The 22,929-nt window shown below is 44.2% G+C and overlaps 2 protein-coding genes and 1 non-coding gene across 3 annotated transcripts in view; all 3 read left to right on the top strand.

Moving 5' to 3' along the window:
• The window catches only part of RASL11A (RAS like family 11 member A), a 427,718-nt gene extending 405,124 nt beyond the window's left edge, over window positions 1–22,594 (top strand). Inside the window, exons 2-5 of the mRNA XM_069883094.1 lie at window positions 20,476–20,605; window positions 21,440–21,496; window positions 21,570–21,649; window positions 21,851–22,594. Coding sequence (XP_069739195.1) covers window positions 20,485–20,605; window positions 21,440–21,496; window positions 21,570–21,649; window positions 21,851–22,303 — 711 coding nt within the window. The 5' untranslated portion in view covers window positions 20,476–20,484 and the 3' untranslated portion in view covers window positions 22,304–22,594. The remainder of the gene's footprint in view (window positions 1–20,475; window positions 20,606–21,439; window positions 21,497–21,569; window positions 21,650–21,850) is intronic.
• Window positions 9,413–14,107, top strand: RPL21 (ribosomal protein L21). Its single transcript, XM_069883115.1, has 6 exons — window positions 9,413–9,561; window positions 10,373–10,451; window positions 11,058–11,119; window positions 12,219–12,331; window positions 13,003–13,153; window positions 13,972–14,107. The coding sequence occupies exons 2-6, from the start codon at window positions 10,385–10,387 to the stop codon at window positions 14,059–14,061; spliced, it is 483 nt and encodes a 160-aa protein (XP_069739216.1). The 5' UTR covers window positions 9,413–9,561; window positions 10,373–10,384; the 3' UTR covers window positions 14,062–14,107.
• On the top strand, window positions 12,391–12,523 carry LOC138716911 (small nucleolar RNA SNORA27). Its single transcript, XR_011336779.1, has one exon. It is a non-coding gene; the product is annotated as a small nucleolar RNA SNORA27 (small nucleolar RNA).
• Window positions 22,595–22,929: the final 335 nt, after the last annotated feature.

Below are 22,929 nucleotides of genomic sequence, written 5' to 3'. Positions count from 1 at the left end.
TCCAGTATCTACTAAGGGCTTCAGATAAAAGAATAGATGCTTTTCTCACAGAAGTACATTAGCTGAACAGATAGAATTAATTCACTGCCATGACAGTCTCTCAGAGCATGTAGTTGTTGCTTTCAAGTAACAGCTGAATTACCAATACTTAGAAACACAAGTCAGAGGCCAGGGTCCCTCACGTCCTTAGTCCTTATATGAGACATTAAAAGAAAACCCCATTCTGTCTTCTGAAGAACTTAAACTCCAAATGTAGAGGCACTGGTAGACACAGGGGAGTGAAGACAAAATGTAACACAAGTAAACTGCTGCTGCTTGTCCTGTGCTTCTCCTTGTTTCATAATCTTGTGGTTTGGCAGGAGATCATCTTACTCTAGGGTGTGTGTGTGTAGGTTGGCTTTGGAAATTGAAGAGTAGGCATGGGGCAGGTGTGTTTGTACCTGTATCATCTCTCAGTGACTACAGATGGTTTTGCTGAGACTGGGGCATGTCAGGTTTTTATTAGTCTTGCTTGACAATGGAATAGGTCCCATGAATCTATTTACCCTCTCCGCTAACCAGTCAAACCACCAACTGGTCTGACTGTTGCTGCAGTATCTGAATGCAGTCATATCACATCTGTTGTTGGACTAGTATACAGTATGATTGCAAGACCATAGCATGTAGGGCCATAGGATAATTCAGGCTGCACAGGACCTCTGGAGATCTCTAGTCCAACCTTCTGCTCATAGAAGAGTCAGATCTGAGGTCAGAGCACGTTACTTTATGTGTGTATGCCTCTTGTTCTTGAAACTCTTCAGTTTGGATCCAGACATAAGAGCATGAAGGCTGGTCTTTGGAAGAAACCCATTTCAATTCACCATCTGTATTTTTATTGACACGTAGCCCAGTAAAGGTCATCCACCATTCTCACAATGGGTTAATCATTATGTTAGTGAAATTGGATCCTTCTGGGGAACAGAAGAGACAAACTGGAGATACATTTGGCAAGTCATGTTATATGAAACCATCTTGTACTGACTGAAAGGTAGCTAAACATCTATGTTAGCAGATGAATCTTTGTAAATTATGTTGATGGTACATTTTCTGAAACTATTTTCAAAGCAGTTGTACTTGTTCTCTGGGAGCCGTGACAGGGGTGTGATGGTACAGTAACTAGATAGGGGAGGACCTAAGCAAGCAGTTAAACAAGTAATACATTTTATTCATAATTTCAGAATGATAAATTCTGTCCTGGTTATAATCATAAACAAGACATTTACAAATAATGATCACAGAAAATTATAAAACTATAACAATTATGATACTATAATTTGTACAACAGAAAAGTAGTCTTTTATTTCTTAGCACTTTTCATCAGTAGATCTCAGAGCATTTTACAAAGAGGTGTGAGAAACAATCATTATTAGACCAAATCTGTAAACAGAATAAATTAGGTGAGATTTCTTTGACAGAGTAAAATTTGCTCATGATGATTTTTCCCTTACACTCATTTTGGAAGACCAAATTTTTCCTCAGTGAGGGTGTTTGGTTTGGTTGTTAGCTTTGGGGTTTTTTTTAAGCAGAGAGTAATATTTATTTCTTGCAGAGTTCACATATGGGGATTTTTGATACTTTCATTTCCACAGCTCAGCTGATACTGGGTGTCTTGCCATATGTATATAGCTGGCAAACAATTAACCTATTATGACATAAAGGATTACCAGCATCTGAAAATTTAAACAAGAAAATAATAAAAAAACTTACACTACTAAACACTACAAATTTCTACCAACAGCACCTAAAATATCCATCAGTTAAGAGAGATGTCCACTAAGACATAAAATATAATAATTTAGTTGTGTTTAAAGTAACAGTAGATTTCTGAACAGTTGTCACTGTTTGAATCTTTAGACTCCTAAAAGCAGGTAGAATTATAACTGAAAATAAAATTATAGTTCTTAGAAAACGAGTCCATTTATAAAATTGTAACTATTTTGAAAGACGTTTTATTCTGCAAGATGAATATGTATTGTTTGGGTCTCAGTGATCTAGATATGAAAGGACATGGGCTAGACACAAAAACAATAACTGTATGGTTTCTGACATTGTTCTGAACAGAATCTTTTGGAGAAATGAGACCATAACTACATTAAGAAATAAGGTTGTGTAATATTGTAATGATAGAATTCAATAATAGAATTTTTAAAAAATAATAACGGGTTTGATCCTTGACATGGGCACTAGGGAATCTATTGCCTCAGTAACTGCAGTTTCTCCTTAGGAGGAAAGCCTTAGGAATCAGTGACAGTGCTCTAACACTAACTTGGACATTCATTACTCAAGGTGAGAAGTGCAAGATGCTTCCTCAGTCTCCATGTTCTCTACCAGAATACCAAGCAAAGCTTCCTGCTGCAGTCAGCAAGATAGTATTTTTGTGATCTTTGCAGCAGTTCTCCAAAAGCAGGATTGGCTGTCATGTAACAGTAGTAATGCACAATATGACAATGGGCAGCTTCCAGGTCTTTGTATCTTTACAGGTTCTCCCACTAATCAGTTCTCTACAGTACCAAGACATAAAGGAAGCTGAGGAAGAATATGTAAAACAGCATGCAGAAAACTATGTAGTGGAAAAATAATGAATAAAAGGTAGAAAAAACACAGGGAACAGCTTTGTGGAGATACTAAAATTGCTAAAGAGCATTTACTGTTAGTAGCCTATCTTTTTCATGACACTAATAGGTGCTTAATTATTTTTGGTTTAATTGAAACATATGTCACTGTTAGAAGCATTTTGTGCTTCTGCTGATCTACAGATGTTGTTGAAGTGCACATCGCAATCAGTTCTCAAACAATGCTCTCTCTGTCAGAAATGCAGAAGTAGAATGATTTTGATTTCTTCTCTTGGAAGATTTATACCCTGGAAAACCCACATTTCCCCTCTGTACTTGCAGATGGTCAGTTAAGTACACCCACCTGCTTAAATGCTTGTTTTCCTCTGGTTATACTTAGGTTTTTACCTAAAAAACCACAAGCAGAACAAAAAAAAAGCTTATATTCAAATATACTAAAAAACTAAATGCCAATACTAGAGCACTCCAAAATTAAGCCTATCTTGCAAAAACAATTGGCATAAGTTGAGTGTCTGTTAAAATTATACTTTAGAGCGAATAAAATAGTCACTTGCTAGAAATCAGGTAAGGAAAAGGTTAACTAAGTCTGGCCTTGCATTTTTTTCCTTGAGTGCATCTGTTTTGTTTTGTCCTATTTTAAAGTGATTAAAGGCCAATTCTGTCCCATTTATTCCTTACAGCAAAAACTCTTTGAAGACATTGAAAGTTTTGCCTAAGCAAGATCATCAATGTACAAGCACTGAATTTGTGACACTGAAATCACTGCCATTGCACAAGTGTGAGATGAAAAAAAAAAAGATGTCACCTAGTTCCCAACTAGCACATTAATGACAAGCACTGAAACATTTACAGATGGAAAAAAAAATCAGTCCCAGGAGCTTCATGTTTCATGGAATGTGATCATCTTCAGTAAGAACAGGAAGCATCTCAGAAATAATCACTGTGCAGTAAGCAAGCTAGCTGGGACCTTTGTGTACAAATCTGATCACTGATTCTCAAGGGAGATGTGTAGGAATGGAAGCAAATGCACAGAGCCTGCTATGTGTCTGGAGGCTTCAAAAGCTTAGTTAACTGAAGGGTAAAGGAGATATCATTCTTCTGTGTAAATAATTACAGAAAAAGGAAAAGGTTGAGCATTGTTGTTCTTTCAGCTAGAAGCACACATAAGATCAGACATAATCAAATGAACAGAAATTAGCAGTATGTTCCTAATCATTACCTAGTTATTTCTTAAATTGTAGCTAATAGTTCCCAGGAGGGCTAGTGAAAGGCTTAAGTGGGACTGTGAAGGATCAGATTTCTTAAAATATATTTTATTATTAATTCTATATGTATATTCAATACATTATCAGAAGAAAATCCTCTCAAAATCTCCACATTATGCAGATGTACTGCTGGCAGCAGCTCGGTCCTTCCATGATAGAGGTGCAAAAAGTATCTGTAATCACCAGCTGTGTCAGCTAACAAGTGGCTAATCACTTTTAGTCAAAACAGCTAACTGTACAGCAAAGTCAACGCTGACAAGATGAGAAGTCGCTTGTTCCTGGCTAGATGGGTTGGACTCTAAGGATGTTACAGAGACAGGTGACCTCAAAAAAGTAGTGAACACATATAGAAAGTTTGAGAAAACACTGCATTAATGAAAACAGTTTGCAGAGAAGCCTCTCTAGTAGTAGTAAAGGGACATTGCTTGCTTTTGAAATCAAGTCGGATAAATCTGAAGCTTTATACATGGATTATATTATTTGGTACCTGTGAGAAGCTGTTCACAGTTATACAACAGCTTCCTTGCAAGTTCCTGATGGTTAGTGTGGTCAGTAAGGCAGTATTCACTGATGTACATATAGAGAACTTGTCTCTATTTCAGATTTTTTTGTGGCAGTTGTGATAATGATGGATTTGAACTGACTACCAGAAATAAAGAAGTCATTGGAGCTAGAATCACTGGGAAGCTGAACAGACCATGAAAGAGGAAAGAAACAGAACTCTGAGGTGCCTCATAACGTGATCCTTTTGGAAAGAGTGAACAATGGAACCACAGGGTCAACTTGACAGGTGACACAGATGACTTCAGTTAAGAATTTTTTGATCAGAAGTGCAGGGTGAATGCTGCACTTCCATGGATGGCAGCCTGGCGTGGGGTAACCAATTAACTTCGCAATCTCAATTGTCAGTTTGACTCTTGGTTTTGCAGCATTATCACAAGAGGAACTGCAGGTTTCGATCCTCCTTATTTAACACCTATTCTCAGTTATTTCTGTTAAAATTTTGCCCCAGTCATAATCACCTATCCTTTTTTTCTTGTACTGAACACATTATATGAGACACAGGAGACCTATACCCTACAGAAGGGGATTATTTTTCATTTTTCACCTCAAAGCCCCTTTCAAACTCATTAATTCAAACTCCTTCCACACTCCTGCTGAATAACGTAACAAATGGAAAGTCACACTCAAGATCTCTGTGTGTATCACTTGGTCCTCTGAGCTCAGGAGCAAGCCAGATCCCACTATGCATTAACATTTCAGTGAAGGATTCCCGACAGCCCCATGTGCAGAATCATCACAGCACTTTTATTCTTTAGAGAGAGATGTTGTCCAGACAGATGCTGCAGAAAAGTGTCCACAACAAAATGGGGCTTCCCCCAGGAAGACAGCAGAATCATGTCTATGGGAGCCTGGGGACTGGAAATGATTTTCTTTGGCATGGTGCTTTCTACTCTGAAAAACAAAGTGATGTTTATCTAGTGCTCAGTCCTCAGACTTCTGATAAGCCCTCCAATTCAAGCTCCCTTCCCCAGCAGTTTTTTAATTGGCTTCCACTGAAGGTGCCTTTCCTGTCTTGCTCTACTTCTAAGTCAGGGAGAGTATTAGAGAAACTCAAGTCTACCATGGTGTAGCAAAATTTTCATAGTGTATTAATGGGTGAAGCCTCAGACCTCCATAGAGTTCCAGATCTTCACATTAAGCTGGGCATTGACACTCGCATTCACTCCAGTCTTGAGGATGTGGTGTTTCTGAAGCAGAATCAAATGTGGCGATTGCTGTACAGCCTAGGAGAAACTGGAATCTGGATACTACAAGTGCAATTTGATCAAGAAAGAGCAGTTTACACTGTGTTTCTGAGGGGATGAGGTAGGGCAGTAAGGGAAGCACCTGCGGTCTGGAATGCAGACATCTACTTGGCTGCTTGCTCTGACTCCTAGACCAGAACTCACCCCGCAACTTTTGCGCCTGTATCTGCTGGAGACAGCCATTATCAAGAAATCCTTTTGTGAGGAGCATACAAAGGCTCTTCAGTCTTGAAGTGCTCAGTAGGCCACAGATTTCGGAAACCACGTACACAACATTAGCAGATAGGGTGGACTTCTGGATCAGACACAGAGAGTGAATGATCAGACGTGAATGATTCGATAGAGACAAACCATGACACATGAACATTTCTTTGAAATGTTGAGATAAAGAAGGATCTTGCAAATGTGCTAATTTTATGAATCAAAGCATTATTGAAATTTTTAATAAAGCTGTCATGCAATTTATTCAAGGAAAAAATGTAAGAAATCCTGAATGTCTTACTTGGCCCCGAATAAAGCAGAGTTCAATTAAGTTCACAGATGCTACTCCCTTATGAATTAACACTTGCATGCTGTACATGTGGACATGACTTTTAACATGTGGAGTTTCTTCCCTATTCCTTCCTGTTTGAAGTAGAGAATATTTTCCCTCTATGTAAATCACTGGCAAGAGTAAGGAGTTCAGCTCACTGAAAATGCTTATCTTCCTTTATTCAGTAATGCCTTTTGGGGTTTGGCTTCCTGTATTTTATCTTGCTTGATGTCCTCCCTGAAATCTCTATATCTGTTGTGAATATGTTTCCTCTCCTAAGAGCTGTTCAGGCTTGTAACTACCTTCCTTCTTGGAAACTTAGGCTAAATGCATACTAAATGAAACAGATTTTCTCTGCACAGATATCGGGTACTATAAACTACAGGTTTCTCACAGCTGGAATGCACACTTTTTCTAAATATAACCCTATACTCCATGATATTTTGTGTAAATTGAGCCTCAGTCATAACACGCCCTGACAGCTAGCTTTGCAGGCAGAACCTGATAGTGTATTTATCCTCCATTCCTGAGATCCATAATTAAACTAGCTTTAAAATTAGGATAGAAAGGGCTTGAGTTTTACAAGAAGACATTTAGAATAAAGGCAAAGTTAGTCAGAGGATCAAATATGTTGTTATGTCCCACTTTAAGTAATCATCTCTCTCTTAAATTAAATAAATGCTCCTTCCATTCAAAACAAAAATCCCTGCAGTAGGGCACTTTCTTGCCAAGACAAGTTTTGAACTGTTCCTGCACGTTCAGCTCACAGGGAGAAGGCCTTCTTTTGACTCGCTCCTGCCTGCAATCAGCATCCCATGACAATTCCTGTCTGATCCAATGTTGGTGACACACAAACACAATGAGTCACACTGTCAGCTCGGGAAGCTGCTCGCCACTCGCTTCATTTTCAGGCACAACACAGCTGAGGCAACCAGTGGCCACTGAAAGGCTCCTTGTTGAGTATTCATACTTAATTTATCTTTGTGGAAACATCTGCCAAACAAATAGGAGATTATATGGCATTATAAGAAAGCTCACTGCAATAAGAAACTCCAAACCTGAGCAGCTTCTTTGCTTCTGCTGTTGGTTTGCTTCTTGCACTACACTTTCCTACCCAGGACTGCCTGGATCTCCAGTCAGCCAGCTGTGACTGACCCATGGTTGCTGAAGGCTCATGTTACTGCAAATTTAAATGTCACAGCACTTTTTTAACATCATATGATTCTATAAAAAAAACTCCACAGAATTGTTTAGGTTGGACGAGATCCTTAAGATCATGTTAGAGTTCAAAAAACATGTAGACATGGCACTTTGGGACATAGTTTAGACATAGCGGTATTGGACTTACGGTTGGACTGTATGATCCCAAGCGGTCTTTTCCAACCTTAATGATTCTATGAGTCCAACTGTAAACCTAACACTCCCAAGTCCGCCACTAAACCATGTCCCTAAGGGCCACATGTACACAACTTTTAACTGCCTCCAGGGATGGTGATTCCACCAATTCACTGGGCAGCCTGTTCCAACGCTTGACCACCATTTCAGAGAAGAAATGCAGATTTAGCCTAGACATAAGGAAGAATTTCTTCACCATTAGAGTGGTGAGGTTGCCCAGGGAGGTTGCGGCTGCCCCACCCCTGGAGGTGTTCAAGGCCTGGTTGGATGGGGCCTTGGGCAGCCTGATCTAGCGGGATGTGTCCCCGCCCATGGCAGGAGGGTTGGAACTAGATGACCTTTAAGGTCCCTTCTAACCCAAACTATTCTATGATGATGATTCTATGAAAAAACTTTTCCTAATATACAATCTGAGCCTTCCCTGGTGCAACATCTCCTCACAGCCCATTGCTTGTTACTTAGGATAAGAGACCAACACCCGCCTTCCGACAACCTCCTTTCAGGTGGCTGTAGAGAGCAATGAGGCCTCCCCTCAGCCTCCTTTTCTCCAGGCTAAACAACCCCAGTTCCCTCAGCTGCTCCCCATTACACTTGTGCTCCAGACCCTTCCCTAGCTCCATTCCTCCTCTGGACGTGCTCCAGCGCCTCAATTTCATGTGCTTCCTCTATTTCACGGAATCACAGAATCACCAGGTTGGAAAAGACCCATTGGATCATCGAGTACAACCATTCCTATCAAATACTAAGCCATGCCCCTCAGCAACTCATCCACCCGTGCCTTAAACACATCCAGGGAAGGTGAATCAACCACCTCCCTGGGCAGCCTCTGCCAGTGCCCAATGACCCTTTCTGTAAAGAATTTTTTCCTAATGTCCAGCCTGAACCTCCCCTGGCGGAGCCTCCCCTGGCCATTCCCTTTTGTCCTGTCCCCCATCACTTGGGAGAAGAGGCCAGCACCCTCCTCTCCACAACCTCCTTTCAGGTAGTTGTAGAGAGCAATAAGATCTCCCCTCAGCCTCCTCTTCTCCAGGATAAACAACCCCAGCTCTCTCAGCCGCTCCTCATCAGGCTTGTTCTCCAGTCCCTTCACCAGCTTCGTTGCTCTTCTCTGGACTCGCTCCAGAGCCTCAACATCCTTCTTGTGGTGAGGGGCCCAGAACTGAACACAGTATTCGAGGAGCAGTCTCACCAGTGCTGAGTACAGTGGGAGAATAACTTCCCTGCACCTGCTGGCCACACCGTTTTCACACGACCATATGCAATTCCTAGCGGGGCCGCTCCCTCAGCACCCGCTGCTCAGGATCCCTGTCAGGCTCTTGCTGCTTTTCCCTCTTCCACACCTCTCTCAGCCCCGCACAGCCGGGAGAAACCCGGCATCGCCCCCTGCTTGAGCGAAAGGGAGAGCCTCCCTCGCGCGGATCCCCGTGCCGGTGCGCCAGGCTCCCCTCGCCAGATCTCGCTGCCTTCGTCCCGCGGGCAGGGAGGGAAGAAGGGAGGGAAGAAGGGAGGGAAGAAGGGAGACACGGAGATACCTCACGGGATTTCTGTCAGGCGCAGCGCGGGCAGCCCCGCAGGCCCACCCCTAACGGCGGCCGCGAGCGGCCCTTGCGAGGCCCCGCAGTTAAAGAATTTCTGTCAGGCGCGGCGCGGGCAGCCCCAAGAGTTCCCGCTGTCAAAGGATTTCCGTCGCGCGCGGCGCGGCCCCGCGAGGCCCCGCCCTTAAGGGATTTTTGTCAGGCGCGGCGTGGGCAGTCCGGAGAGCTCCCGCAGTTAAGAGCGGCCTCGGGCGGTCCCGCCGTTATACAGAATTTCTGTCAGGCGCGGCGCGGGCAGCCCCGTGAGGCCCCGCTGTTAAGGGCGGCCGCGGCGCCGCCTCCTCCCTTTCGCTGCCGGCCGCCATTTTGCAGCACGCGCGGGGAGGCGCGCCGGGCTCTGCTCGCCGGGATCAGGTGCCTCCGCGGCTCCGCGATCGCGGGCGGCGGGGCGGGAGGATGCCGGCTCTGGCTGGGGAAGGGGCGGGAGGATGCCGGCTCTGGCTGGGAACGGGGTAGGGGCAGCCGTGGGGGAGCAGGGAGGCCATGGCCTGCAGAGGCCGGGCTCGGCTGAGGGGCGGCGGGAGGCCCGGGGCCGGGCGGAGGCGGCGGGGGTCCCTGTGCCGGGTGGGACGACGGCTGGTGGCAGTGGAGAGGGTGCCGCTTGGCTGCCGTGTGAGGAGAGGCTGGGGAAGCGGGGGGCCTTGGGGGCCTGGCAGCTCAGCTGGGTGTCACCGGCAGATGTATAGAGGGTGCTGAGTCCTGGTGCTTGACAGGGGGATGTTGAGGGGTATGAGGCAACTGGCTTGAGTCAAAATAAGAAACTCGGGCTGAGTATAAAGAAAAGGTTTTCCATCGTGAGAACAGCGCGGCCTCAAAGCTGGCTGCCCAGGGAGGCTGTGCAGTGAGCTCCATCCTTGAAGTGTTCCAAGACCTGACTGGACAGACCCCCGAGCAATCTGGTTTGATCTCATAGTAGACCTGGCTTCGAAGTAGAAGTTTGAGCTAGGCGACTTGCTGGCGTCCAGTCTAACCTGAGTTATTCTGTGGTCCTGTAGTTTTCTGTGAATACCTGTGCTAATAACTTTGCTTGAATTGACCCCGCAGTTGCTGAAGTGGTGTTGTTCTGAATAGGCTTTAGGACTTGATTTTCCTTAAACGTCTGAAAATAGTCATATTTCTAGTGAATGAACAAGGCTTTCTGAATAATTTGCATTCATTTATGCAGTAATCAGCCAAAATGACGAACACAAAGGGAAAGAGGAGGGGAACACGTTATATGTTCTCAAGGCCGTTTCGCAAGCATGGTGAGTATACCTTGTAGTAAGAATGTTGCATTAAGCTATTGACCTGATGGATGTTAACAGTCCCGGACCAGCATTTATAAAACAGTGGCTTTTGTCAAAGATTATCTGACAGCTTGGACTGAAGACTGTAAAATGATATGCAAGTAAGCTCTGAGCTATAAGAGCTTATGCATTGGTATTCTCATTGCCTCACAGTAGTAGTACCAATGCTAATTTTATCAGTGCTTAAAAACTCATTTGAAGGTGAAATAAAGAAAATAGTTCAACAGCTGCTCTTAAAATGTACTGTTTGCCTCTTAGCAATGAGCAGGGATAACAGCTGTGTTCAGAATGAAGTAGTAAATGGCTGTAATGCCTTTTCAACTAATGCATTAGGAACTGTATTAAAGATGTAATGTTTTGTGAGTTAGGACTTTCAGATTGGGAGCATCTGAAGAGGTAATTGCTGCTTAATAAAAAGGTGATTTCTCAGTTTACATTTTAAAATCTAATTTAAAATTGAGATATTTTTAAGAAAACTCGTATGTAATGTATGATTTGTGTCCTCCACTCTCTTTTGTGTGTGTCTGCGCTTCATAAATATCTAAATTTGTATCTCTTTAACAGGAGTTGTCCCGCTCGCTACCTATATGCGAATCTACAAGAAGGGTGATATAGTTGATATCAAGGTACTTTCTATAGTGCTACGTAAATAAAAGCTGAAGGAGCATAATCCTTGTCAATCTCTAGTTTCTTGAGGTAGTCTCTTAGGTTACTTGGGTCCTGTGTGTCAACACAAGTACTTGCTGCTCACTTTTGAGGCAATACTGGAATGCCAGTGCCACTGAAGCACTAGTGATGCTTCATGTCACATGCTAGTTTATCTATTTTTTAAATAAATATATATGTATGTATATATATGTATATACATAGTTATAAAAATATATTAAACTGTGCTCTTGCTGTGTGTTCAGCTGAAAAAAGCAAGTGAAAGATGCCGTATCTGTATACTGGCATTGCTGTATGGTGCCTACCGGTCGTAATGTCATAGAAACCCCAGCTGTCATTTTGTTGATGTTTCTGTTTTGCATGATTTGCTTCTGGTACTCAGAAGAGCCATAGTTTATGGTGATGTAGCTGGTAGTTATGGATGTGTCTCTATCATTATAGAACTACACTTAAAATAAGTTTGTACAGAAATGGTGATTGCAAAGCCACATTAAAGTTAGAAATGAAGAAATAAATTTGAAGACACATCATATATGTTAATATAGGGAAAAAAAAGTGGAGCATCATTTTCTATCACTTTGTGTTTTCTAGAACTTGCCCTTTAAAATCAACTGTACTTTAAAAGTACAGCTGTAGTGAAACCTGAAAGCCTTTCACCAAGTGTTTGTACTTCACTGAATCCTTTAGTTTCATTTGAAGTGCAGAATTTTTATAACAATCACACAGAAATTGGTGTGTAATTTGCTTGCTATTGACTTTTGGACAACTGCAGTGTTCAGAATTAACAGTTTCTGACACGCTGGAGCTTGATGATTATTGTCTCCTGTCGATCGCTCGCTGAAAGGAACCAGAATTGTCACAGAACAATTTGGTAGTTTTCAGATATAAAATGTTTGGTTATAAATTCTAATGTATGAATAGGAATATTTTTAAATCATTCTCAAGTAATTTGAATTGTGAACTTTAAATAACTTCTGACAGAACAGTCCTTGATGTTGCTTTTTTTTTTTTTTTTTTTTTTAAGTTCATCACTTTATTCTTGTTTTTACCTCTTAACAGGGTATGGGTACTGTTCAAAAAGGTATGCCTCACAAGTGTTACCATGGCAAGACTGGAAGAGTATATAATGTTACTCAGCACGCTGTGGGCATTATTGTTAACAAGCAGGTTAAGTAAGTAATGAAATTCTGTATATTGAAACTTTGTGTTTGGAAAAGTTGATCTGTAATTGCACCCTCCTTTCACTTTACCAGTTAGACAGTTATTGTCTTGATTGGTCATTCAAGGTGGGCAAAGCATATCTCCTTTTTATAACCCAAGCAAATGACACTCATTTGCCTTGGATCCTGTCAGAGGAAACAGTTTTTATTTTTCTGAGCAGCACTCAAAGTGACATTACATAGTGGAGGTTTTCAGCTGACTTTCACATTGGTACTGAAGCCTTTTTTAAATATTAATTTGTAGTAGTGTTCAGCTGGATTTTTTACAGTTTAGTCAGAAAAAGACAAATTGGGAGTTGTTTTGTTTGGGTTTTTTTTTTTCAGAGAATGGACTGGAGTACTGTGGTAATACAATTCTTTTGTTGTATTCTACAAGGTTAAAATTATGTGTGCTCCACAATCTTAACCCTAAAATATTAGCAAACTGTTATTTATTACTAAGTTTTCAGTTATAGAAGCTATCTGATTTGCTTCTGCAGCATTGTATTTTGAGCTATTGGCCTTTAAAGAAAAATAATCTGTGGTCAAGCTTGTGGAGTTACTCATGTAAAGGCTATAAAACTAGCTTTGAAGTAGCCTTTTTTTTGAGTGCAGTAGATCAAAAACTTGATTTCCTTTTGTAGGGGCAAGATTCTTGCCAAGAGAATTAATGTGCGTATTGAGCACATTAAACATTCCAAGAGCAGAGACAGCTTTCTGCAGCGTGTGAAGGAGAATGAAAAGAAGAAAAAGGAAGCAAAAGAAAAAGGCATTTGGGTTCAACTGAAACGCCAGGTAATATTTTTATTCTAGTTGACACATTGTTGATACGGTTCATTGAACAAGACCAGGTAGAACCAAACGAGTTAAATAAAGTGTTTTCATCCAGAACAACAGTGTTATGATGATAAACTGAGCTCTTGGTCTCTGACTTTCAAAAAATCATACCCCACTTGAATGAAGCTGCTTAGAGCATTCTGAAAAATCCTGGTCTTTGTCAGACTGTGTTGGAGCTGTCTGATGCCACCATCCTCACTCATGGTTGAAATCTTTTGGGTTTTTTTTTTAAGAGTAGAGTGGCGGCATCAGTGTGTCTGCATCTGAGCTGCCTGATAAGTTTGTTTGCCTGAACAGAACTGCGCTATTCCTAGATGGAAATTGTTTCCTTGGCTGTGAACAAGGGGTCGGATGCGTCCTGTTGTGTTGCTGATCAGCACAAGCTCGAGTTGATTTCTAGGATCAGTGCTGGCTTTGGTTTAGTTTAGCTGCAACTATTTCTGTTGAAACCCTTTAAGAAAAAAATAGTAACTAGCTTTAGGGAGGAGATAGTGGCTGTTGCTTCTGGAACTCAGGATACATCACTTCATGTTAATTTGGATTAGTGAGCTGCGGAGGGTAAAGTGTAGGTTTTTTATTCATCAGTGAAAGTCAAGCACACTTACTAGCAGATAATTTCTTACTGCTATTCTTTGAATCAAATTTTAGGGAGACTAGAAATGGTGAAATTGCTGTAATGTTTATATAACAATGTGTTAAATCATTGTCGAAATTAATTTTTGGTAAGGCTGCTTTTGAGTTCTAGTGCCATGAGTTTTCTTTTCTCCTGTTCACAGCCTGCTCCACCAAGAGAAGCGCACTTTGTGAGAACCAACGGCAAGGATCCAGAGCTATTGGAGCCAATTCCTTATGAATTCATGGCATAATGCACATTTAAAAAGAAATAAATTAAAGATCTTTTGGACAAGTGTATGTGATTGTGGCTGATTGCTTCAGTTTTTTGGAACATACTTTGGAAACCTTTTATTGAAGTTTGTTTGTTTAACTTGCTGTACGTGGTGCTTAGTCATTTAAATCATCTGCAACTTTTGCTAATCAGTTCTTTATATAGAACTTAAATCCTGGGAACACTTGATGTTTGCTCATGCTTGGTGATGAATGTGAGGTAATATGAGAGGGCATGGAATATTTCACCGGCCAACTAAGAGCATATACCAAGAACTGTGCAGTGTTGCTTGAAGGTTTAAATTTTGTGGGAGAAGATGTAACAGGCTTTAGATTTCATTGATCCAAGCTTTTGGCCAAGGAGTCTTGTATTAATGCCAAAGAATTGTGGAAACTTTGAAAGGAACCTCCTGAGAGGTGACTGTGGGCAGATTTTGGTGTTTAATCATTGTAACCTGTAAAAGGAGGATTTTTAGAACATCCTCAGGCCAGTGAGTGTTCTGATGAAAGCAGTTTAGAAACAAGGCTTTAATTCCAAAAGTGCCAGCTGTTGTAATTTGATTTTTATCATTTGAGTTGATGGGCATACCTTAACACTTGCATTTTTGTCTGTTGAATCTAAACATCTCCCTTGCTTTGTTTGTGAGCTTTCTTTGAAACAGTGTGAAGCTTGCTAAAGAAACTACTGAAGGGAACCTGCTTAGTTAGCTTTGAACATGCATCAACTCAAGCTTAACTCAGCTGTATGGATAAATAATTTACCTTTTTGAGTATGACAATAAGGCATTGCCTAACTACCTCGAGTAAGTGATGTAAAGCTAACATTTACATGTAGAAGTAGTAAAATAGAAAAGGTAGTGACCTCAAGCAATTTGTAGGTATTTATTTAGTGTTTATTTACTATTGAAAATTATCAAATAGTCAGTTGCAGGACAGCTAGTAAGTTTGGGAGTAAGAAATTAAGAGATACTGAGGTTTGCTTTTTCGTTTAATTAAGCAGAGTTGTCAAACAGTGTCCAGATTGCTTATAAATTAAGGGATTAATGCCTGTTTGCATTTACCTAACATTCAATTGTGGCTGTTGCCATTGTCAAGGGATGTAGTTTTTGGACACCGAAGGCGCTGTCTAGCTTGGCCTGGTATTTAAGGGTGACAGGCTCTAGGTACTGGAGGTGTGAAGTCACAGTGAGTAGGTGGTGGTTTTGATGCTTCTCCGGAAGATGGAGTCGTCTGCATAGTTGAAACAGTTTTGGAAATGAAGATGAAAAAATGCTTACCCATCAAAAGACTGACACATGACACTATTACTGTGTTTTGAAACCATATGTATTGCTGAAGCAAGGCAGGCAAATCTGGTTTTAACTTTCCCTGTTGCAGCTTATGCACTTAGCCTTTATGATCAAGTGGGGATCTCTTGCAGCAGCTAGATCTGTATACTAAGCCTTAGACTGTTATTAGCTCCTTTGGCTCGTGAATTTCTACAGCAATTTAAAATTAGTATTTAACTCACAAGGTAAGCATTGTTTTACATTAGGCTTCATGTCTGAAGGAGTTCATTGGAAGGTTTTACTGGGTATGATCTTTGGCAGTTTAAATTTTCTTCTCGTACACGCTCATGTAAATTACTTTGGTTTTGTGTTTTGTACTTCCTTGTGAAGATTCAAGTGGATTAGCTGATGAAATGGTTAACCAACTATAAGCAGTGGGTAATTCCAAACTTCTGAATTTGTCCTTTTGTAATACTGAGACGAGACAGCACGTCGTCATGGTCTCTGAAGAGCTTTGCTTCCAGAGGCTCTCTGCGTTGCGACAGTATTCAATTTATTTAGTCTCAGTGTTCTTAAGGTCACTATGCCAACCGTAGATGCTCTTAAATGCATATTTGGAAGCTGTGTGTGGGTTGGGAGGAGGCGGGAATGCTTTCTTTGGTCAGGATTCCCAGAAATGACAGAATGAAACAATTTGTGCAGCATGAGAGTAGCCTTTGGGTTTGTGGGTTTATTTTTTTTAATGTCTGAAAACAGGACAAATTAAGATTTAGCCTGTCCTTGGTTTATTGACACTACCTGTTGCTCTCAGTGCAGTGATGATTTTCCTAGTAATTTCACATTTGCAGAAGCACAGCTCAGATGTTTTCAGATCTTGGTACATGCTCTTGAAGTTTACTTCCCATGTGTTCTGTTTGCCCTGTTGTTGCATAGTCCTGATCTCAGCAGTTCAGCCTCTCTGCCACTCTGGGTGAATGAAGCTTGTTTCCTTATGGCATTTGGAATTGCTGGTTCCTCCCCCCTTCAAGTTGCTCTAGAAGAGGTTTCACACACCAGACCCATAAGCTGTAACCAGTTCTCTGCAGTCCTGTTCTGAGGCTGTGCCTAATGAGCAAAACCTTGCAGTGGGCACACCAGCTACAGGCAAGGTGTCTCCTCTCTCCATACCATGACAAATTTTTTTCACTCCATGATGCTTTGAATGGTGAAGAACTGTTGTGAAATCTGCAGAGCTGTAGGTTTCCCATATAATTGGACACCTTGAGCTAGCAGAATTCAGGAATCCCTACTTTAAAAGCTAGTTTTGCAGAAGTTCAGTACTGTTACTTGTCTTCCAGTTCCCTTCAAGCACAGAGACTTTATTATCCCAGATCTGGTGGATGTGCTGTACCGCTGTGACACACACAGTCCGCACAAGCTGCTACACTTCAGTGCAGTACTTTGTGTCCATTCCATGGAGCCTGACTGGGAGGTGGGGGCTGAGCTATCTCCTCTTTCTCAGGTTTTACTGTTTTAAACTATTGCAGCTGGTTCCCTGCCAAAGGCCCTACCAAAATCTTCTGTCATCTCCTAGAAGAGAAGCAAGGAAGCCTTCTCCTGAGCTGACAGATTTGTCTTTCTTTATAGTGTATCAGTGACACCAAGATCTAAGGTTTCCTTGAAGGCTGTGCAGGCAGTATTAGCATGAGCACTGTGTGGCTGGGAAGGGTCTGTGAAAGGGCAGAAAGGACTGGGGAGGAGGAATGTGCCCATGTAAAGGGGATACAGGCTGAGGACCTGGGGAGGGAGCACATGAAGCCTGAGAGGGGTGAACCCTGTGCAGGTACCTCCAGCCCCATTCCTGGGAGAGAAGCAGGTAAGTGACTGCCATGAGGGCATACAAACAATTTATGCTTTTGTAATCTTCCTGTTGTATGTATTAGCGGAGGGAAACTGTCTTGATATTCACTCTATTGTCCTTCTCAGTGTGATCTTGGACCCAGTATATTCATGTCCCTCACGATCAAAAGGACGGCTGGCACCCCAGACATTGGCAATGTGCTATGATTCTGAGCGTGGTGGTATGGAAGATGTAGATCATGAGCATCTCACATCCACGCATCTACTTCAGTGGATGTAATACCAAGGTCTGTATAGGAATTCTCTAGCTGCTGGGGTTTACAGAGTCGCAACCATCCAGGCTCAAGTGTTGGGCAGGGATGTGACTGCCATCGGCAGCACCCATACCACTCAAGAACCCAGGAAATACAAAGCTGTCAGTAAACTTTTTGTTCATGCCCACTCCAAACTGTCTAGCCATTGACCAGTAGGAACTGGGGACTGTAAGGAATGGTTGCAGTCTTGAACATGGGCTTTTGATTCTGAAAGTTTATAGTAGAGTTGTGAAGCCATGCCAGCTCACAGTAAAAGTTCTCAGCCAGTGCTTCCTCCACATGGAAAAGCCCTGCGCCTGCTGCTCCTTACCATACGCAGTTCTGCCCAGAACTTCTAGCTGACTCCATGTCAGCAAAGACTCTTAGGAAAATTCTGCATTTTGTTCCTTAGAGAAGAAAGGAGCCCCAGAGGCTCTTGATTCGTCCTCTCTCCTACAGCCACAAGAATAAGCCACTTACTCCCTCCTGCAAAAGTTCCTGCTGTTGAATGTTATCAGAGCTTGGAATAGGCAGGGACGGTGTGAAAGGCCATAGGGATGGTGACATTAGCCATCTACATGGGATGGGTGAAAGTACAACCTTCTGCTTCCAATTAGGAAGAGAAAGGAAAGGCTCTTCAGAACACCTTTGAGGCCCATACATCCCACAGGTAAATTGGCACACAGAACAGGGACAGCTAATCTGAGCCCCCACAAGTGAGGAAACTGAGCCCCAACTGCTTCTGCCAGAATACGTGTTGATGGAGAGAGCTCATTGCTCCCTGGAAATGAGATCCTCCACGGCATTTCCTGCCTGGGTTTGCAAACTGTCATCTCTGCTCAGGACCATCGCTGTTTGACCTTTAGGTGTGTTCTCAGCAGCAGGTGAGGGGGTGTGACCTCTACAGCTGCCAGGCGAGAGGGGCAGCCCCTCAATTTTTGGTGACAGTGGTTGTTTAATACAACTGCTTTCACAGCTCAGCACCTAGTAATCATCTGCCTGGAATATACTCATTTCAAGAGCATGCTGAATGTACTCTCATAGCTCTTTTTGTAAAGAGATGCACAAAACCAGCCTGTGCTGGCACTTTGCACAAGGCCAAAGACAAGCGGTGGTGCATGACAATGGGAGCAGGTGACAATAGCATGAACCTCTGGAAACTAAAAGTTTTCAGTGATATGAGAGAAATCTTGTTTACAAAAAGAAATGGGCTCACTGGCATAACGGGAAGTGAAGGAGAAATTTTAGATGCAATCAGTTTTTGAGTATAAAAGTGGCCCTGATACTACCTTAAGTAGCGTTCTTAGGCACTGGAGTAACACAAATAATGAACAGCTCTTCTACTGTATTTTCTTGCAGGTACTACTTTAGCTGATGTTAATTAGCATGTTCTTGAATACTGTGAAGCCTGTGTAATGCTTCAAAGTGCGCTGTCAAATTGTGATCAGGTAGCATATTTCTGAGGCGCCAGGGGAGAATCTTTAAACAGGGCAGAACAGTGCTCCGGCGGGATGATGGGTCCTCTATCTGCTAATGGGGATCAGAGCCTAAGCTGAACCTCTGAAAGGAAGTTGTGGAGAGGAGGGTCCTGGCCTCTTCTCCTAAGTGACAGGGGACAGGACAAGAGGAAATGGCCTCAAGCTCCGCCAGGGGAGGTTTAGGCTGGACATTAGGAAAAAAAATTTCACAGAAAGGGTCATTGGGCACTGGAACAAGCTGCCCAGGGAGGTGGTTGATTCACCTTCCCTGGAAGTGTTGATGGGACGGGTGGACGAGGCGCTGAGGGACATAGTTTAGTGTTTGATAGGAATGGTTGGACTTGATGATCCAGTGGGTCTTTTCCAACCTGGTGATTCTATGATTCTGCATGAACTCTGCACCTGTAGGAAGTGAGAATTTCTTCCCCCCTGCCCCTCATTGTTCCCATGGTGCTGAGGGTTGACTCTCTTCAGGAACACCTTAGCTTTGGTAGAGCAGAGCAGGCAGCCTACCTCTGGTGCCTTCGTTCCAAGTTTTCACGTCACTGGAGGGACTGGGGCTGCGGATGTCCAAAGAAGCACGTCCCGGACAGGGTACCTGGACTCTTGCATGGATGTAGGGAGAAAGTAAGAGAGAGGACAAGAGGAAAGTGAGGAAAAACAAAACCTGTTGTCATTGTGTGCATCTTCTGAAGTATGCATTGAAGGACAGGGGCAAGGAGCTGAGAGCAGCACCAGTGCACATCCCCACCACTGCTGAGGTTCATCTCAGCTCCTGTGTGCAGGTGTCCAGGGTCTCCTGGGCTGTCCGTGGGCACCAGCCCCGCAGCTGGGTCGCAGCAGCTCCCACAGTGGCTCTGTCCTGCTGTGGTACCGGACTGGGAGACCAAAAATTCATTCCACTCCTTTGACTACTGACCTGCTGGCCTCCTCTGTGTCTTTTCCTACTGGCTTGTGTTATCTCCTTGATAAAAATAAAGCAGCCCCTGAAAGGATTATTTGTCTTGCGGACGCTTACATGCTGGCAAAGCAGTGTGGTTCTGCAGGAGCCAGGGCGAGGGTTTCCAGGGACTGGAGCATCCACACAGCTGGCTGGAGGCTCTTGGAGCAGCAGCCCGTGGTGCAGCGCGGTTTTCTCTGAAACGTGCTTCCACTTAATAAACCCAAAGGGCTTGATCTGCCCCTCAGGACCCGGTGGACCGCTTGGCTGTTACATGATCTACAAGGTGAGATTTCAGAACTGACTGTGGAGGGAGGGGTCCGGGTGTCGAAAGCAAAATAATCGGAGGTGAAAGAGGCAGGAGGGGGCAGACACTGGGACAACTGGGAGGGGGGACAGAACCGGGGGGGGAACAGGCAGCGGGAGGGGGGACAGTCGGGGTGGGGGGGTCGCAGCCCAGGGGGCGGGGACGGCCGGGGGGAGGGGACAGCCGGGGGGCGGCTCCGCGCACGGCGCTGCCGGCGGAGCCTTTAAAAGCCGCTGCCGGGCGAGCCGGGACGGGACGGGGCGCCGGGAGCCGCCCCCGATGCGCCTGCCAGGGATGTCCCAGCCCCTCCTGCTGGCGCCCATCGCCGAGCTCGCCCCGGGGCCGCCCGGGGCCCGGCTCCGCCTGGCCGTGCTGGGCGCCCGCGGCGTCGGCAAGAGCGGTGAGTGCTGCCCGGCCCCTTCCCCTGCCCTCCGTCCGTCTGTCCGGCCCCTGTCTGCCCTGTCCGTCCCCTCTTTCCCCGTCCGTCCGTCTGCCCATCCCCTATCCGTTCTCTCTTCCCCTGTCCGTCTATCCGTCCGTCTGCCCGTCTATCCCTGTCCACCGATCGCCTATCCATCCCCTCTTCCCTTGTCTGTCTGTCCATCTGCCCGTCCACCCCTTATCCTCCCATCCCCCATCCACTTGTCTCCTATCCACCCCCTCTTCCCCTGTCTTTGCATCCCCTGCCTGCCTATCTCCTACCCATCCCTTCTTCCCCTGTCCATCCATCCCTCCATCCCCTGCCTGCCCACCCCCTATTCATCCCCTCTTTCCCTGTCCGTCCATCTGTCCATCCACCCACCCCCTATCCGTCCCCTCATCCCCTGCCTGCCTATCCCCTATCCGTCCCCTCTTTCCCTGTCCATCCACCTGTCCATCTGCCCATCCCCTATCCGTTCTCTCTTCCCTTGTCCATCTGCCTGTCCATCCCTTATCTGCCTATCCCCTACCCATCCCCTCTTCCTCTGTCCATCCACCCCTCCATCCCCTGCCTGCCTATCCCCTATCCGTCCCCTCTTTCCGTGTCCATCCATCTGCCTGTCTATCCCTGTCCACCCATCCCCTATCCATCCACTCTTCCCTTGTCCGTCCATCACTCCATCCCCCATCCACTAAGCCCCTACCCACCCCCTCTTCCCCTGTCCCTCCATCTCCTGCCTGCCTGTCCCCTATCCATCCCCTCATCCCCCATCTGTGCATCCATCCCACCTAAAGCGGCTGCTCTGTGTTTCAGCGATGATTGTGCGGTTCCTGACGAAGCGGTTCATTGGGGACTATGAGCCGAACACAGGTGAGGTGGTGGGGAAACTCTGTGGCTGGGAACCCTGGATGAGGGTTGTGCCTGACAGTTTTCTGCTCCCCAGGCAACCTCTACTCCAGGCTGGTGCACCTGGAGGGGGACCACGTTGCTGTGCAGATCCAAGACACGCCGGGGTGCATCCAGGTATGGAGATGCTTTGGATCGATCGGTTCTTCTCTGCCACCTGAAGGCTCAGGTTTTGAGCCTCAGCTTCCTATAAGGCTAAACTTAATCTCCTAAAACAACTCAGGGTTCCCTTTGGACCTGTTTAGCAGTGCTATCTATGATACAGGCTTCATACTTTGATGACCCGATCCCAAATTTGTGCTCTCTGTCATACCACAGATGCAGGAAGACTGTATGCAGGTACTGGACTCCCTTTCCAGGTGTGTGAAGTGGGCAGAAGGCTTCCTCCTCGTCTACTCCATCACAGATTACAGCAGCTACCAGTCAGTCCAACCTCTCTACCAGCACATACGCAAGGTCCACCCAGATGCCAGGACTCCCATCATTATCGTGGGGAACAAAGCAGACCTCCTGCACGCCAGGCAAGTACAGGCGAAAGAGGGGCTGCAGCTGGCAAATGAACTGGGAAGCCTGTTCTTGGAAATATCCACGAGTGATGACTTCCAAGGCGTCTATGATGTTTTCCAGTATCTTTGCAAGGAGGTCAGCAAACTACAGCGTGCTGGCACCATGGACAGGAGGCGGTCGTCCATCATCCCTCGGCCCAAATCTCCCAACATGCAAGACCTAAAGAGACGTTTCAAACAGGCTTTATCTTCCAAAGTCAAATAGCTCCCCTCCCACCCTGATGAGGTCCTGTGTGACTCAATAGACTTTATTTTTGTAAACTAGTTAATAAAAAGCTTTATTTTTGTACTAATGCCAACAGTATGGGAGTAAGTATGTTGAAGCTTGTAATTTCATTGCCATTCCTTTGTTTGGCTGGTTGGGTTATTTTTACACACACACAAAAAACTGCTGCATAGCAACTAAATAGAGGTAGTTGGAGAAGGAATTTTTTTTTTTTTGCCAGAAGGTTTTGATTTCATTTCTTTTTGGGCTGGGATTTGTTATTTTACTCTGCTCAAATGATATTTTTGGGCCTCAGTTTCCTGTTTGTAAAATGATAATGTAGCAATCACTTGCCTTTACAGAATGCTTGGAAAGCTTTATATTGAGGAGAAAAAAACCCCAAACCTTTATTAAACATGAAAATACAAATCTGTCTGTAAGCATTCTGATTACAGTAGGATCTCGGACTGCTGGTTTGCTTGCACCTGAAATCATCTGAACGATGATGAGCTGTTAGGAATGAGTTCCAATTTCTGATGTATTTTAGAGATCTGTCCCTCAGGATTAATCTGTTGAGCACAAAGCGTTTAATGAGAGGGTTAAGTTTCTCCTACAGATTAATATAG

The sequence above is a fragment of the Phaenicophaeus curvirostris genome, chromosome 1, assembly GCF_032191515.1.
Source record: "Phaenicophaeus curvirostris isolate KB17595 chromosome 1, BPBGC_Pcur_1.0, whole genome shotgun sequence".
Lineage (NCBI taxonomy): Eukaryota > Metazoa > Chordata > Aves > Cuculiformes > Cuculidae > Phaenicophaeus > Phaenicophaeus curvirostris.
This window is presented reverse-complemented; position numbering and strand designations above follow the sequence as displayed.

What these genes read in the sequence shown, in the direction of transcription:
- RPL21 (XM_069883115.1), top strand. Translation starts at nt 10,385, where the DNA reads ATGACGAACACAAAGGGAAAGAGGAGGGGAACACGTTATATGTTCTCA. An exon ending in AAGGCCGTTTCGCAAGCATG is followed by an intron (nt 10,452 to 11,057) that starts GTGAGTATACCT and finishes TCTCTTTAACAG; the next exon opens with GAGTTGTCCCGCTCGCTACC. An exon ending in GGGTTCAACTGAAACGCCAG is followed by an intron (nt 13,154 to 13,971) that starts GTAATATTTTTA and finishes TCCTGTTCACAG; the next exon opens with CCTGCTCCACCAAGAGAAGC.